The sequence below is a fragment of the Bufo bufo genome, chromosome 5, assembly GCF_905171765.1.
Source record: "Bufo bufo chromosome 5, aBufBuf1.1, whole genome shotgun sequence".
NCBI lineage: Eukaryota > Metazoa > Chordata > Amphibia > Anura > Bufonidae > Bufo > Bufo bufo.
The window spans coordinates 67,770,368-67,785,086 of record NC_053393.1 but is presented as its reverse complement, the minus strand read 5'-3'; the positions used below and the strand labels follow the sequence as shown (position 1 = coordinate 67,785,086).

At 44.9% G+C, this 14,719-nt stretch overlaps 1 protein-coding gene across 2 annotated transcripts in view; it reads left to right on the top strand.

The window, feature by feature from the left end:
- ESRP1 (epithelial splicing regulatory protein 1) overlaps window positions 1-6,446 on the top strand; it is a 54,541-nt gene extending 48,095 nt beyond the window's left edge. For both annotated transcript variants that reach the window (XM_040432585.1, XM_040432584.1), the window contains exons 14-16: window positions 631-784; window positions 1,813-1,924; window positions 4,665-6,446. In XM_040432585.1, coding sequence (XP_040288519.1) covers window positions 631-784; window positions 1,813-1,896 — 238 coding nt within the window. In that variant the 3' untranslated portion in view covers window positions 1,897-1,924; window positions 4,665-6,446. The remainder of the gene's footprint in view (window positions 1-630; window positions 785-1,812; window positions 1,925-4,664) is intronic.
- The last annotated feature ends 8,273 nt before the right edge of the window (window positions 6,447-14,719 follow it).

Sequence of the window (14,719 nt, the reverse complement as noted above, 5' to 3'; positions counted from 1 at the left end):
CAGCAGTGGGCACAACCAAGTTAATCAGTGCCCACAGTAGAGCATGCAAAATGCCACACTCTTTATACAGACTGTTCGGAACCTTTTTCAACTACTAATACTTAATATCAGGGGCGTAGCTATAGTGAAAGCGGGGAAAGCGTCTGCTACGGGGCCTGAACTCTGAAGGGGCCCACCCAGGAAGAAGTCTGAAAGATTTTGTCAGGGCCCACTCAACAATATTATACAATATTATATACAGTGACACGGCATACAGTATATATGCATAGGACACGGATGAAGCCGGGTCTGATCGAATGATCTTGACTAGCCACAGACGGGGTTTGCGTAAAAGTTGCTGGGGGGGGGGGATGAGGCGTTCAAAAATTTGCTATGGGGCCTAGTCATTTCTAGTTACACCACTGCTTAATATTCTTGATAGTTTTCTGAGCTTGGTGAAAGGCTTAACAGTTTAGGATAAGAAAATTATTCCTTTATTTCAATCCTATTGAATTGAAAAGGGTACAAAATAGATAGGGGTTGCTAGATAATTACATGATACAATTCTCTCTGGCTACATCCACCACTAGGGGGAGCTTTTTTCTTTTCCATTCAGCTGAGTCCTATGTTCTCTTTTTTTTTTTTCTACAGTCCCCCAGGTTCTCCAAGCAATCTTGGGTTCTTCCCAGCCACAGCGGCTGCCAGCAGTATCCCCCCTCACAATGGAGCCACATTGCTGCGCATGCAAGGACTGGCCTACAACTCTGGTGTAAAAGAGATTCTGAATTTCTTCCAAGGTTACCAGGTAGGCAATCTTTCAAAGCTCAGGTCTTTTTAAAGAGAACCTGTCACATTAAACATGGTGTTTGATCTGCAGGCAGCAGGTTACAGAGCAGATTGATATAAAGATTTATGGGAAATGATTCTGTAAATCATGGCATTTATACATTTATATTCCTGCTCATAATGGCCTTGAAGTCCAGGAGGCGGTCCTATCAGTGATTGACAGCCTTCCCTCTATGAGGAGGCGGTCCTATCAGTGATTGACAGCCTTCCCTCTATGAGGAGGAGGTCCTGTCAGTGACTGACAGCCTTCCCTCTATGAGGAGGTCCTATCAGTGATTGACAGCCTTCCCTCTGAGGAGGAGGTCCTATCAGTGACTGACAGCCTTCCCTCTATGAGGAGGAGGTCCTATCAGTGACCGACAGCCTTTCCTCTATGAGGAGGAGGTCCTATCAGTGACCGACAGCCTTCCCTCTATGAGGAGGAGGTCCTATCAGTGATTGACAGCCTTCCCTCTATGAGGAGGAGGTCCTATCAGTGACTGACAGCCTTCCCTCTATGAGGAGGCGGTCTTATCAGTGACTGACAGCCTTCCCTCTATGAGGAGGAGGTCCTATCAGTGACTGACAGCCTTCCCTCTATGAGGAGATGGTCCTATCAGTGATTGACAGCCTTCCCTCTATGAGGAGGAGGTCCTATCAGTGACTGACAGCCTTCCCTCTATGAGGAGGAGGTCCTATCAGTGATTGACAGCCTTCCCTCTATGAGGAGGAGGTCCTGTCAGTGATTGACAGCCTTCATTCTGACTATGTAGACAATCACTGATAGGGCTCAGAATGAGCAGGAATTTAAATGAATGAAATGCATTTTCCCATAAAACTAAAACTATATATCAGTCTGCTCAGCTCCTCCTGCTCTATAACCTGCAGCTGAGGCATCATGTTCAACGTGACAGGTTCCCTTTTAATATAATAGTATTGTATAGAACACACAAGGGAAGTGATGCTAATCATACAGTATGTTCTTCTGTGTTTATTCCTTTACCTTAGTATGCCCCAGAAGACGGTATGCTCCCAGTAACTGACCAGGGCAGGACCTTGCTCACCCACCCAAAGGAATGGGTGTGTATATAAAAGTCTTCCCAGCACTTATGTAGAAGAGGTATGTATAAAATCTTATTTCTTTTTTTCCCCTTACCCTGAATTGCAGATATGTGCAATTGCTTCGATAAAGGGGTTTCCAAAAAAACTTCCCCAAAAAGTTTCATTTCTTCCAATAAAATGTTGCTTTAGCCCCAAATTTTTTATTTTCATAAGGGGTCACAGGAGAAAAAGCACCCCATAATTTGTTACCCATTTTCTCCTGAAAACGCCAACACCCCATATGTGGTGGTAAACTGCTGTGGGGGCACATGGCAGGACTCAGAACGGAAGGAGCGCCATATGGCTTTTGCAGCGCAGATTTTGATGGATTGGTTTATGGGCGCCATTGGTTTTTATTTTTTGAGTGATTGTCTTATGTGGGGGCTCATTTTTTTCCGGGATGAGGTGACCTTTTCATTGGTACCATTTTAGGGTACATAAGACTTTTTGATCGTTTGGTATTACGCTTTTTGTGAGGCAAGGTTAAAAGAGGCTGTTTTGGCGGAGTTTAAAAAAAAAATTTTTTTTTACAGTATTCATCTGAGGGGGCATATAATGTGATATTTTTCTAGAGCAGGTTGTTACGGACGCAGCGATACCCAATGTGTCTTTGAGCAAAATAAAATCTTGTTTTTGTGTTGCCATTTTCTGACTGCCTTATTTTTTTGTATTTTTCTGGCGATTGTCCAAGGTAGGGGCTCATTTTTTGTGGGATGAGATGTCAGTTGGATTGGTACCATTTTGGGGTGCATAAGACTTTTTAATTACTTGGTATTACACTTTTTGTGAGCCAAGGTGACAAAATTGCTGTTTTGGCATAGTTTTTTTAATTTTTTTTTTTTTACAGCATTCACCTGAGGGGGCTTCTCATATATTTTTTATAGAGCAGCTTGTTACGGACGATACGTAATATGTCTCATTTTTATTTTTAGGTTTTGCACAGTAAATGCATTTTTATACAGATTTAGGCTCCATTCACACGTCCGCAAATGGGTCCGCATTTGTTCCATAATTTATATGGGGACGGAATGGATGCGGACAGCACACAGTGTGCTGTCAGCATCCGCATTTGCGGAGCGCGGCCCCGATCTTCAGGTCCGCAGCTCCGCAAAAGATAGAACATGTCCTATTCTTGTCCGCAGCTTGCGGACAAGAATAGGCATTTCTATAGGGGTGCCGGGCGGGTGTGTTGCGGATCCGCAATTTGCGGGTCCTGAACACACCGCGGATGTGTGAATGGAGCCTAAATTCTTGTTTTTGTGTTGCCATTTTCTGAAAGCCATATATTTTTTATTTTTTGGCCGATTGTCTTAGATAGGGTCTCATTTCTTGCAGGATGAGATGACTGTTTTATTGGTAGCATTTTGGGCTAAATACGCCTTTTTGATCGCTTGGTATTACACTTTTTGTGAGGGAAGGTGACCAAAAATGGAATTTTTTTATATTTTTTTTTTTACTACATTCACCTGATAGGGTGGATCATGTGATATTTTTATGGAGCCCGTCGATACGGATGCGGCAATCCCTAATTTGTATACTTTTTTCCTTTTTTCTAATTTTTTTATTACTTAATTATGGGAAAAGAACGCTTTTTCTTTTTCACTTGAAACTTTTTTTTAAATTTTATTATGCAAAACTTTTGGGGGTTTGATCCCCTGTACAATGCATTACAATACAGAAGTATTGTAATGCATTGGCTGTAAGTGTATTACACACTGTAATACACTTACAACCTTCCTGCCTGTGAGATCAAGTAAGGCATCGGGCTGCCTTACCTGCCATCGGTTCCCTGTCACAGCAGCGCGGGAACCCGATGGGGAAGGTAGCTCCCTCCCTCCACACACCCCGCGGTCAGGGCTAACTGCGGCATAGTGAGCGTTAATGCGCCGGCATCTGAACAGGAACAGCCGGTCGCCTGGAGCTGATCAGGCGGTCGCAGCCGTAGTACTTCCCTAAGTAGTCACTTCCCACAGTGCCGTACTATTATGGCTCTGGTCGGGAAGGGGTTAAGAGGCATTCCGTTTTACATGCCATCATAATAGAAGTCTATAGGCAGCATAACGGATCCAGCTGGTTTCTGTTATGCAGGAGTCCTGTCCGGATCGGTTATGCTGCCCATAGACTTCTATTATGACTGCATGCGAAAAGGAATGCCTCTTAAAGGCTTCCATTTGGCATTCCGTCATAGAATCCCATTATATTTTGTGATAACGGAATTCGCTCCGAACTTGAAAACATCAAGTTCGCTCATCCCTACTCAGGGAACAGGGCCTCGACTTGGGATCAGTTCAGCAAATATAGCAATGTATTAAGGCTGTATTACATCTGCTGATTTTAGCTAACAAGCAGGCTATAGCCAGGAGGCAATGCTTCCTTCCCGACAATCGCTTGCTCAATCGGCTTGTGTAATGCAGGCTTTGGTGAAGCCGCACATTTTTATTTTTTATTTTTTTTCCATGAACTAGAAGTGGCTCAGTGGTTAGCGCTGGGGTCTTGGGTTTGAATCCCAACAAGGACAACATCCACACGGAGTTTGTATGTTCTCCCAGTGTTTTCCTGGGTTTCCTCTGGATTCTCCGGTTTCCTACCATTGTGAGGTCCACTGTAGACAGCAAATGTCTGTAAAGTGCTGTGGAATATGTCACCACTATATAAGTGAGCAAAATAAATATACAAAAATGTATACAAATATTTATATATTGTGTATATACATACACCTCTATATCTGTGTGTCTTCATCTTTATTTCTCTGCTTTCAGGTTTTCCTCGACCAGTTAAACTGTACATTGTCACTTTGCTAAACAGGAAGCTCCTGGCCATTTTATTTTTATTTTTTATTTCTGACCATGGCCAGGAAGGAATTTTGGGCAAAATGAAGCTGTGGAAATTGCAGTCTACCCTCCCAAGACTTCAAAAACATGAGAATAGACCAAGTGGATAGATAAATCTACCAATGTGCTAAATTAGTAAAACCCCCGCAATGAGATCAGCCAGTTATTGATGGCCATTTAAAGGGGAATGACTTCTCTACTGACCTTTTTCGACATGTTGAAGTAGCACTAACCGGCAAAACATAAGGAATTTCCACGCCTAGAAAAAAAAAAAACACTTTTTTTTTCTTTTTGAACTTCCTGTTTATCTTTCCCACTGCTGCACCAGAAGTGTTAATACAGCGGGTGATATTTTTTTATGTATATTTTATTTGTTAGATTTTTGAGACCAGAGGTTCGCTCTCTACGGAATGACACCATTTGCCACGCTCAGAGAAGACTGGCTGGCTGTTTCATACATGCATACGTTATCTGTGTTGTATAGGATGCAACTTTTTTTTCTTTTTTTTACATCAACATTTAAAATTTCTAAAGCTTTCAGATATTCTATGTAACCCTTTTTAGTTTATGATAAAAAATAAAGGTGGAAAAAAGTAAAAAAAACAAAAAACAAGAAATACAAAGAAAAATTAAGGATTTGTGTGCTGGCAACATGAAGCAGATTTCTACCTGTGAATGCAAATGCCCTCGCATGGTGCACTCCCAACGTTTATTTTTATTTTATTTTGCTCTAGTCAAACACTATTTGTTACATTTATATATAAAATATTTGTATATATTTTCAGAACCTCTTATGAACGTTATATTATAGTAAAGTTGCTTGAGTATGCATTAGCGCTTTAATTATACACTTATTATTTTTTTTTTATATAATTGTTTCTAAACTAATCTTTTCTGGGTTCTGTCAATAGAACCTCCCCACCCCAACCATTAATGGCCATGTGCATTGATGTCTTGTTCCTTCTACGCTTGGAGCCCTGTCCATGGAGCAAACATTGTGCTTCCATTCAGTTCTACATTTTCATGGTCGGTGCTCCGTGCATGTTCTCGGCGAAAAGCTACTTTCAGTCCAGCAATATTAGTAAGCGGCTAATGTGTGTGTATATATACAATTTTGTAAATTAAAATGTTGTACGGATGTTTCCCTAAGCAGGACACTACCTGAGCTCTTTGGGTTTGCATGGAGCAATGATTTAGTTGATGCTGAGATTTGGTTTGTTCATATCCATATAACGCAAGACCTAGGAAACTGGCTTTTGTGGTGTATCCCCACTTCTCTCTGATCCAAGCATGGCAACCTGTTTTAATAGGTGTGAACTGAAGCCTATGGAACCTAATGGTGTCGACTCCTGGTTTGTAGACCAAGAGGCTTCTTCACTGTTCTTGTCACATTTACACCACGTTGCTGAACTATCAGCGAGAACACATCGTGTTCCACCATCGGATGGTTTCTTAGCATACAATGTGAACTATTGTAAGTCACTATATAAATATATATATATTGTTTGTGTGTCTTTGCATGTCTAAACACTGGTTTATCATAGTTTGTGCTATAAAAAAGTGGTTTGTTTCTGTTTAAGCTGTGTACCGATTACAGGACTGTTTTATTAATGCTGCATTGCACAAACAAACTGCAAAAAAATCTGAAAAAAATGTCTGTGAATAAACTGTTTACATGTGCAGATAATAATAAAAATGCTTTTCTCTGCTTGTCTGAATACTGTCGATGAGTCTTCGTAGATACACTCACCTAAAGAATTATTAGGAACACCATACTAATACGGTGTTGGACCCCCTTTTGCCTTCAGAACTGCCTTAATTCTACGTGGCATTGATTCCACGAGGTGCTGATAGCATTCTTTAGAAATGTTGGCCCATATTGATAGGATAGCATCTTGCAGTTGATGGAGATTTGAGGGATGCACATCCAGGGCACGAAGCTCCCGTTCCACCACATCCCAAAGATGCTCTATTGGGTTGAGATCTGGTGACTGTGGGGGCCATTTTAGTACAGTGAACTGATTGTCATGTTCAAGAAACCAATTTGAAATGATTCGAGCTTTGTGACATGGTGCATTATCCTGCTAGAAGTAGCCATCAGAGGATGGATACATGTTCTCATTCTACAAACGGAAAATACAAATGTGATCGCACTCTGCATCCAGCATTCTGCCCTGCCTCCATGCTGGATGAGGCATTGGTGTACATTTTGGCCAAAGCGTAATAAGCCACTCACCACGTCAAGGTCGCCTCTATTGAGTGGTCCCTAACACTAGTTCCTACCTGTTTATGGGCCATGACAGCTACACAAAGTCCAGGGAATGCAGGTCAGCGTGCACGCCAAGCACACTGTGCTTTTAACCCCGTCCGGTGCCATTACAGCTTTCATCGGATCCAGGGATGCAAGTACCAACATGCACGCTGAGCCCACCATATACTTCTCCTGGAGCCAAATGGCTACTGGTAGGTGCTATATAAGCAGACTCAGTTTTATACTGACTTTAAAACCAGCCTCCAGGACAGATTGACTGGTCAGGTGTGCATGACTCCAAGGAGATCGCCACGCCTCCAATATATACTACAAAGAAAAAATGTGGGGGATTGAGTCAGCACAACCTGTATGTAGGTGCACATCACTATGGCGAAATACATATACAAACGGAAAATACAAATGTGATCGCACTCTGCATCCAGCATTCTGCCCTGCCTCCATGCTGGATGAGGCATTGGTGTACATTTTGGCCAAAGCGTAATAAGTAAATAAGTATATGGTGGGCTCAGCGTGCATGTTGGTACTTGCATCCCTGGATCCGATGAAAGCTGTAATGGCACCGGACGGGGTTAAAAGCAGAGTGTGCTTGGCTTGCATGCTGACCTGCATTCCCTGGACTTTGTGTGGCTGTCATGGCCCATAAACAGGTAGGAACTAGTGTTAGGGACCACTCAATAGAGGCGACCTTGACGTGGTGAGTGGCTTATTACGCTTTGGCCAAAATGTACACCAATGCCTCATCCAGCATGGAGGCAGGGCAGAATGCTGGATGCAGAGTGCGATCACATTTGTATTTTCCGTTTGTATATGTATTTCGCCATAGTGATGTGCACCTACATACAGGTTGTGCTGACTCAATCCCCCACATTTTTTCTTTGTAGTATATATTGGAGGCGTGGCGATCTCCTTGGAGTCATGCACACCTGACCTGTCAATCTGTCCTCGAGGCTGGTTTCAAAGTCAGTATAAAACTGAGTCTGCTTATATAGCACCTACCAGTAGCCATTTGGCTCCAGGAGAAGTATATGGTGGGCTCAGCGTGCATGTTGGTACTTGCATCCCTGGATCCGATGAAAGCTGTAATGGCACCGGACGGGGTTAAAAGCACAGTGTGCTTGGCGTGCACGCTGACCTGCATTCCCTGGACTTTGTGTGGCTGTCATGGCCCATAAACAGGTAGGAACTAGTGTTAGGGACCACTCAATAGAGGCGACCTTGACGTGGTGAGTGGCTTATTACGCTTTGGCCAAAATGTACACCAATGCCTCATCCAGCATGGAGGCAGGGCAGAATGCTGGATGCAGAGTGCGATCACATTTGTATTTTCCGTTTGTATATGTATTTCGCCATAGTGATGTGCACCTACATACAGGTTGTGCTGACTCAATCCCCCACATGTTCTCATTCTGTTTACGCCAAATTCGGACTCTACCATTTGAATGTCTCAACAGAAATCGAGACTCATCAGACCAGGCAACATTTTTCCAGTCTTCAACAGTCCAATTTTGGTGAGCTCGTACAAATTGTAGCCTCTTTTTCCTATTTGTAGTGGAGATGAGTGGTACCCGGTGGGGTCTTCTGCTGTTGTAGCCCATCCGCCTCAAGGTTGTGCGTGTTGTGGCTTCACAAATGCTTTGCTGCATACCTCGGTTGGAACGAGTGGTTATTTCAGTCAACGTTGCTCTTCTATCAGCTTGAATCAGTCGGCCCATTCTCCTCGGACCTCTAGCATCCACAAGGCATTTTTGCCTACAGGACTGCCGCATACTGGATGTTTTTCCCTTTTCACACCATTCTTTGTAAACCCTAGAAATGGTTGTGCGTGAAAATCCCAGTAACTGAGCAGATTGTGAAATACTCAGACCGGCCCGTCTGGCACCAACAACCATGCCACGCTCAAAATTGCTTAAATCACCTTTCTTTCCCATTCTGACATTCAGTTTGGAGTTCAGGAGATTGTCTTGACCAGGACCACCCCCCTAAATGCATTGAAGAAACTGCCATGTGATTGGTTGACTAGATAATTGCATTAATGAGAAATAGAGCAGGTGTTCCTAATAATTCTTTAGGTGAGTGTATATGGTTCAAAGAATACAAATAAGGCTACTTTCACACTTGCATTCGGAGCGGATCCGTCTGGTGTCTGCACAGACGGATCCGCTCCTATAATGCAGACGATGGTATCCGTTCAGAACGGATCCGTCTGCATTATCTTTCAGAAAAAAAACTAAGTGTGAAAGTTAGTCAGACGGATCCGTCCAGACTTTGCATTAAAAGTCAATGGGGGACGGATTCGTTTTAAATTGCACCATATTGTGTCATCTTCAAATGGATCCGTCCCCATTGACTTACATTGTAAGTCTGGACGGATCCGTTTGGCTCCGCACGGCCAGACGGACACCCGAACGCTGCAAGCTGCATTCGGGTGTCCGCCTGCTGAGCGGAACGGAGGCCAAGTGGAGCCATCCTGATGCATTCTGAGCGGATCCGCATCCACTCAGAATGCATTCGGGGCCGTTTGTGAGAGCCTTCAAACGGAGCTCACAAGCGGAACCCCGAACGCAAGTGTGAAAGTAGCCTTAACTAGGTAAATGAGCTATAAGTATGGATGCAGCTGGGGTCCCTAGTGGTGACTGCTAGCAACCTTTCGAGGGACACTCGCCCACTTTGATTTCCCCTGGAGACTACTGGAGAGTAGGCAAGTACAATATGCTGCTGGTGGTCATGTAACAGAGCATCTGATGGACTGCCGTCAGTATATAAGTGTTAGCAATTTCCCTTGTTCTGTTCCATTAGGGCAATAGGAATAACAGAAGTGCCTGGCTTGGCATATAACTGAATAGAACCAATGGATCCCATAGAGTAGAATGATGTCCCATCAGGGGTCTAAACAGCCTCTCCTCAGGCAAACAATTCTGTATGGGAACGAACGATGGCATTAGTGATCGCTCCTCACCATGCTGTGGAGGAGATTGTTACATGTAAATACAGCTTTCCCCCTTCACTGATGAGCAGTGTAAAGGGGCCTTAATGAGGTTAGCCAGTAATAAATATTGATGACCTATTCTTGGGGAAGGTCATCAATATCATATCTGCGAAAGTTCGACACCTGGGACCCCCACTGATCAGCTGTTAGAGGCGGCCGGCGCTCCGTCAGTGCTGCAGCCTCTTCCTAGGCCATCTGACGTCACCGTACATCAGTCACATAGCCTAGCTGCAGCTCACCTCTATTGAAGTGAATAGGGCTGAGCGCGATACCAAGCATAGCCACTACTATGTATGGTGCTGGGCTTGGAGATGCCGGGAGCTCGCTGCGTTCACTGGAGCGCTGGTGAGTGCAGTGGCTCCCTGTAACAGCTGATCAGCGGGGGTGCTGGGACTGAGGATAGGTCATCATTTATATATTATTGAATAATAACCCCCTTTTAAGTGCAAAATAGAAGTTGTAGTACATCCAGCAGCAGTAGTTTGTACACAGTGCAGTTTTTCTTCCCAGGTAATGAGAAGCTGGCAAAGTGATGGCACCTCTGGTATGTTATCTTGATTTTTATTTTTTTTTTAATAATTTTTTTCCCCTCTCTCCTGAACTTCTGGTTAACAGCTGAAAGCTGGCACTTGTGCCTGTAGGTGTCCACTGTGTAAAGCCTCATTAACACGTACGTGTTCAAATCCATGAGCAGGTGGCCTTATTTTTAAGTTGGCCTGGCCTGGCCTGGCTATGATCTAAGGTAATGGGTGTCTGAGCTGTAGTCCCTCACCTGTAGCAAAGTCTGGAACTATGGTTGGTGGTCACTCTGCTGGCTGTAATGCTGTAGCTTGGCAGAATATCTGTAGTTTTGTCTTTGAAGTCTCTCTGGAGTTATGGTCTTTTTTTTCAGATACATTGGTTCTCTGGTCCCTAAGGCACACAGTCTTGGCCAACACTCCCTCCCTCCCTTGGCAGGAAATAGGACCTGCCCACTCCCACCAAGAGGGGAGGAAAGGAGTGGTTATCCTCTAGTCCTAATGCCAGCCAGGCCTGATCTGCTGGGGTAAAATGCAAATATTTCCAGACACACCCTGTACTGGGGTACTTGCACCTTTTGCATGCCTAAGGGGGGCAGAGCATGGCACAGAGATTCACAGAACACCAAAGCCAGATTCCCTGTCAAGCTCCTCTCCCTCATATTCTGCATTAGACATATGAGGGAGAGGAGAGTGTTCCTTTAAAGCTCTACTATATTCATGCCCCATTATTCACATAATGGCACATGTCATAGTTTGCGTTCTATGCAGGGAAAATATCTGTTGTCTGCAAAGCATGATCATTGACTTCAACATGGGATCTTGTAACCCAGACATTTGTTATGTATCACTCTAGGTTTCCTCAGCATTTGTTCTTGTGGATCTCCGCTGGTCCCAATTTTTAGTTAATGGGGCCAGGCAGCGACGCTTTAGGTTCTGGCAATGTCGAAATGCAGTGAGATCTAGCAGGCTCTTCCCTTCCGGAATAAGAAATAGTGACTAGAGCGGTCTAATATGGTTCACTGGAAAGTGGACCAAGCTAGACTAGTCAAATTTAACCCCAATGAGAAGCACCAAAGTGTTCCAGAAAAGACCAGCAAAGTGATCAAAAGAGTGTTAGCTGGTAGATGATGATTGCGAGGTGACCACCCTATAAGAGGTGACCCAAGAATAGGGGGTGTTTTGTAAACCACACAGTAGACTCCCTAATAGAGTACACCTATAAGATCAGTTGGTGAAATATATTCACATAGACTAACCATATACATATAAACTGGAATAGCCAAAGATAGTAATTAACTCACTTCACGGGGGGTGGCCAGCTGGATAAACTCACGAGACCCGCAAGGACCAACAACCCCCAGCCAGGAGCGCCTGTAGAGTCTTCAGTGCTGATAGTTGCCCAGTATGGAAAGAAAGGCTTTACTTCAGTAGTATTATTAATGTAGACAAACAGCTCACGCGTTTTGGGGTGTGCAAACCCCTTCATCAGGAGCAGGTACAAATAGACATGTGCATATATCAAAGTAACAGTAGTCTTTACCTGATAGCCCTTATAAATAGGGCTGTAAAACCGCCAATGGGAGACTATGGGAGGCGGCTTGTGGGGCCCGGGATGGACACGGGGGACGCTGAAGAGAAGAAACGCCCCCTAAAGAGGGTGCTCGCGGCCTGAATGAGTGAAAATTGGGACGGAGGCCGAACTTCCAGCCCGATATGCGCTCCACCCTGGAACGCACCAAGAGCTTCCGTTTCCTCCACTGTAAAAACGCACTGCTAGACTTCCGATTCCTGTTGTGCGCTTCACGCTGGACCGCACAGATAGGCTTCCGGTGATGGAGAAAACAACAGATGGCACCAGGGGTGAGCCGCAGAACAAAGTTCTCCATAGAATACATGGCAGAATAAATACAGCTGGATTGTTACTCAAATAATACAATAAAAATCCAGTGGAAAGTGCACTTGGGAATGATACCATATAAAATATTAATAAATACATACCGAAATCATTGTACATGTAAGATACATAAATATACATATCATAATATATCATAAAAAATTCTAAGCATAGAAGGTGTGTGTAAAAATAAAAAAAATATTTTGACTAGTCTAGCTTGGTCCACTTCCCAGTGAACCATATTAGACCTCTCTAGTCATTATTTCTTATTTCGTTTACACGCTGATCTCTTTCAGCGTGAACGCCCTCTTAGCTGCCTCCCCTGCTATACTTGATTTTCTCACTCCTTATATATATATTTTTTCTCTATCCTCCATCTGCTGGCGCCTCTAGTTATATCCTATCTCTTGGAGTTCTCCACTAGATTGGATTAACCCTCGTTTTTTTTTATTTTCTTTATACCCATCTTCCCTTCCGGAACAGGCTGGCAGATATTAAGCACGAGTAGGAAACTAGCCTTGGAGTGTCTACAGGGGCGTAACTACTATAGCAAGGGGCTCGCACCAGCAGGGGATCAGGCAGCACAGGACGACTATTCACTATTAACATACAGGCCCCACCATCCTCAGCAGCAGGGAACCTGGGACCATCGCTGGACAGAGGAATCTAGAGAGAATTGATAATTGCATAGGAGTCGGCAGGGCCGTCTTTACCAAGGGGCAAAAGGGGCAGCTGCCCCGGGCCCAGTTGCTCCTGGGGGGCCCAAGGCAGCTGCCTCATGAGCCCTGGTAGCCACTGCCCCGGGTGTCAGGCTGTCAGCTACACAGGGGGTGCTGCCATACTATGCAATGCCTGCCGGCACTGAGTCCAGCCAGCGAACTGTGTCTGTGAGAGCTGTGAGTGTGATCTAGGACCTTAGATGACATCATCACCATGTGACCAGTAACCTAGCAATATTACTGGTCACATGGCTATGAGGTCATCACAGGTCCTATCAGGAGTGTTGGAGGAGAAGTTTGGCTTTTTTTTGTGAAGATTACATCAGAAAAAGGTGACAGGGCCTGTTATACTAATATACTGTAAACTACTGTATAGTGGGGTGCTGTATAGTGTGGGGGCCTGTATACTGTGGGGGGCTGTATACTGTGGGGGCCTGTATACTTTGGGGGGCCTGTATAGTGTGGGTAGCCTGTATACTGTGGGGGGGGCTGTATACTGGGGGGGGCTGTATACTGTGGGGGGCCTGTATACTGTGGGGGGCCTGTATACTGTGGGGGGGCCTGTATACTGTAGGGGGCTGTATACTGTGGGGGGGGCTGTATACTGTGGGGGGGCCTGTATACTGTGGGAGGCCTGTATACTGTGGGGGGGCCTGTATACTGTGGGGGGCCTGTATACTGTGGCAGGCTGTTAACTGTGGGGGGGCTGTATACTGTGGGGGCCTGTGTACTGTGTGGGGGGCTGTATACTGTGTGGGAGCCTGTATACTGTGTGGGAGCCTGTATACTTTGGGGGGGCCTGTATACTGTGGGGGACTGTATACTGTATACTGTGGGTGCTGTATAGTGTGGAGTGCTATACTGCTGTACTGTATAGTGTGGGGTGCTGTATCGTGTATAGTTTGGGGTGCTGTATACGGTGAGGTGCTATACTGCTCTACTGTATACTGTGAGGTGTTGTATACTGTGGGGTGCTGTATACTGTGGGGTGCTATACTGCTCTACTATATACTGTGTGGGGGGCTGTATAGTGTGGGGTGCTATACTGTATACTGTGTGGTGCTGTATACTATAGGGTGCTATACTGCATACTGTGGGTTGCTGTATACTATAGGGTGCTATACTGCATACTGTGGGGTGCTGGGGTGCACTGTAACACTAGGGTAAGCCGAGCCCCGGTCTCCTTCCTGCAGAGCGGTGCCAACTTCCAGCCTGAGCCCAGCTGCCCAGAGCACTGATCCTGACCCGCTGGAATCTTCAGAACCGGAAGTATTGTCATTCACTGTACTCTACCAGATGTGTGGATTTTTGTGTGTGTGTGTTGTGGTGGAGGGCATGATTGCCTGCTAAGGTGTGGGAAGGCGTGATCCAGGAGGCCCAAGTACATTTTTGCCCAGGGTCCAATCAATATTAAAGACGGCCTTGGGAGTCGGGATTGCTGGGGAGGAAGGCATTCAAAAATTTGCTATGGGGCCCAGTCATTCTTAGTTCTGTCCCTGAGTGTCTACCTCCCATACAGAAGGTCCTTGGTTCAAAACCAGATGAAGTCAATCTGAGTGAAAGCAGAAGACTCCCAGAAGCACTGACTCCA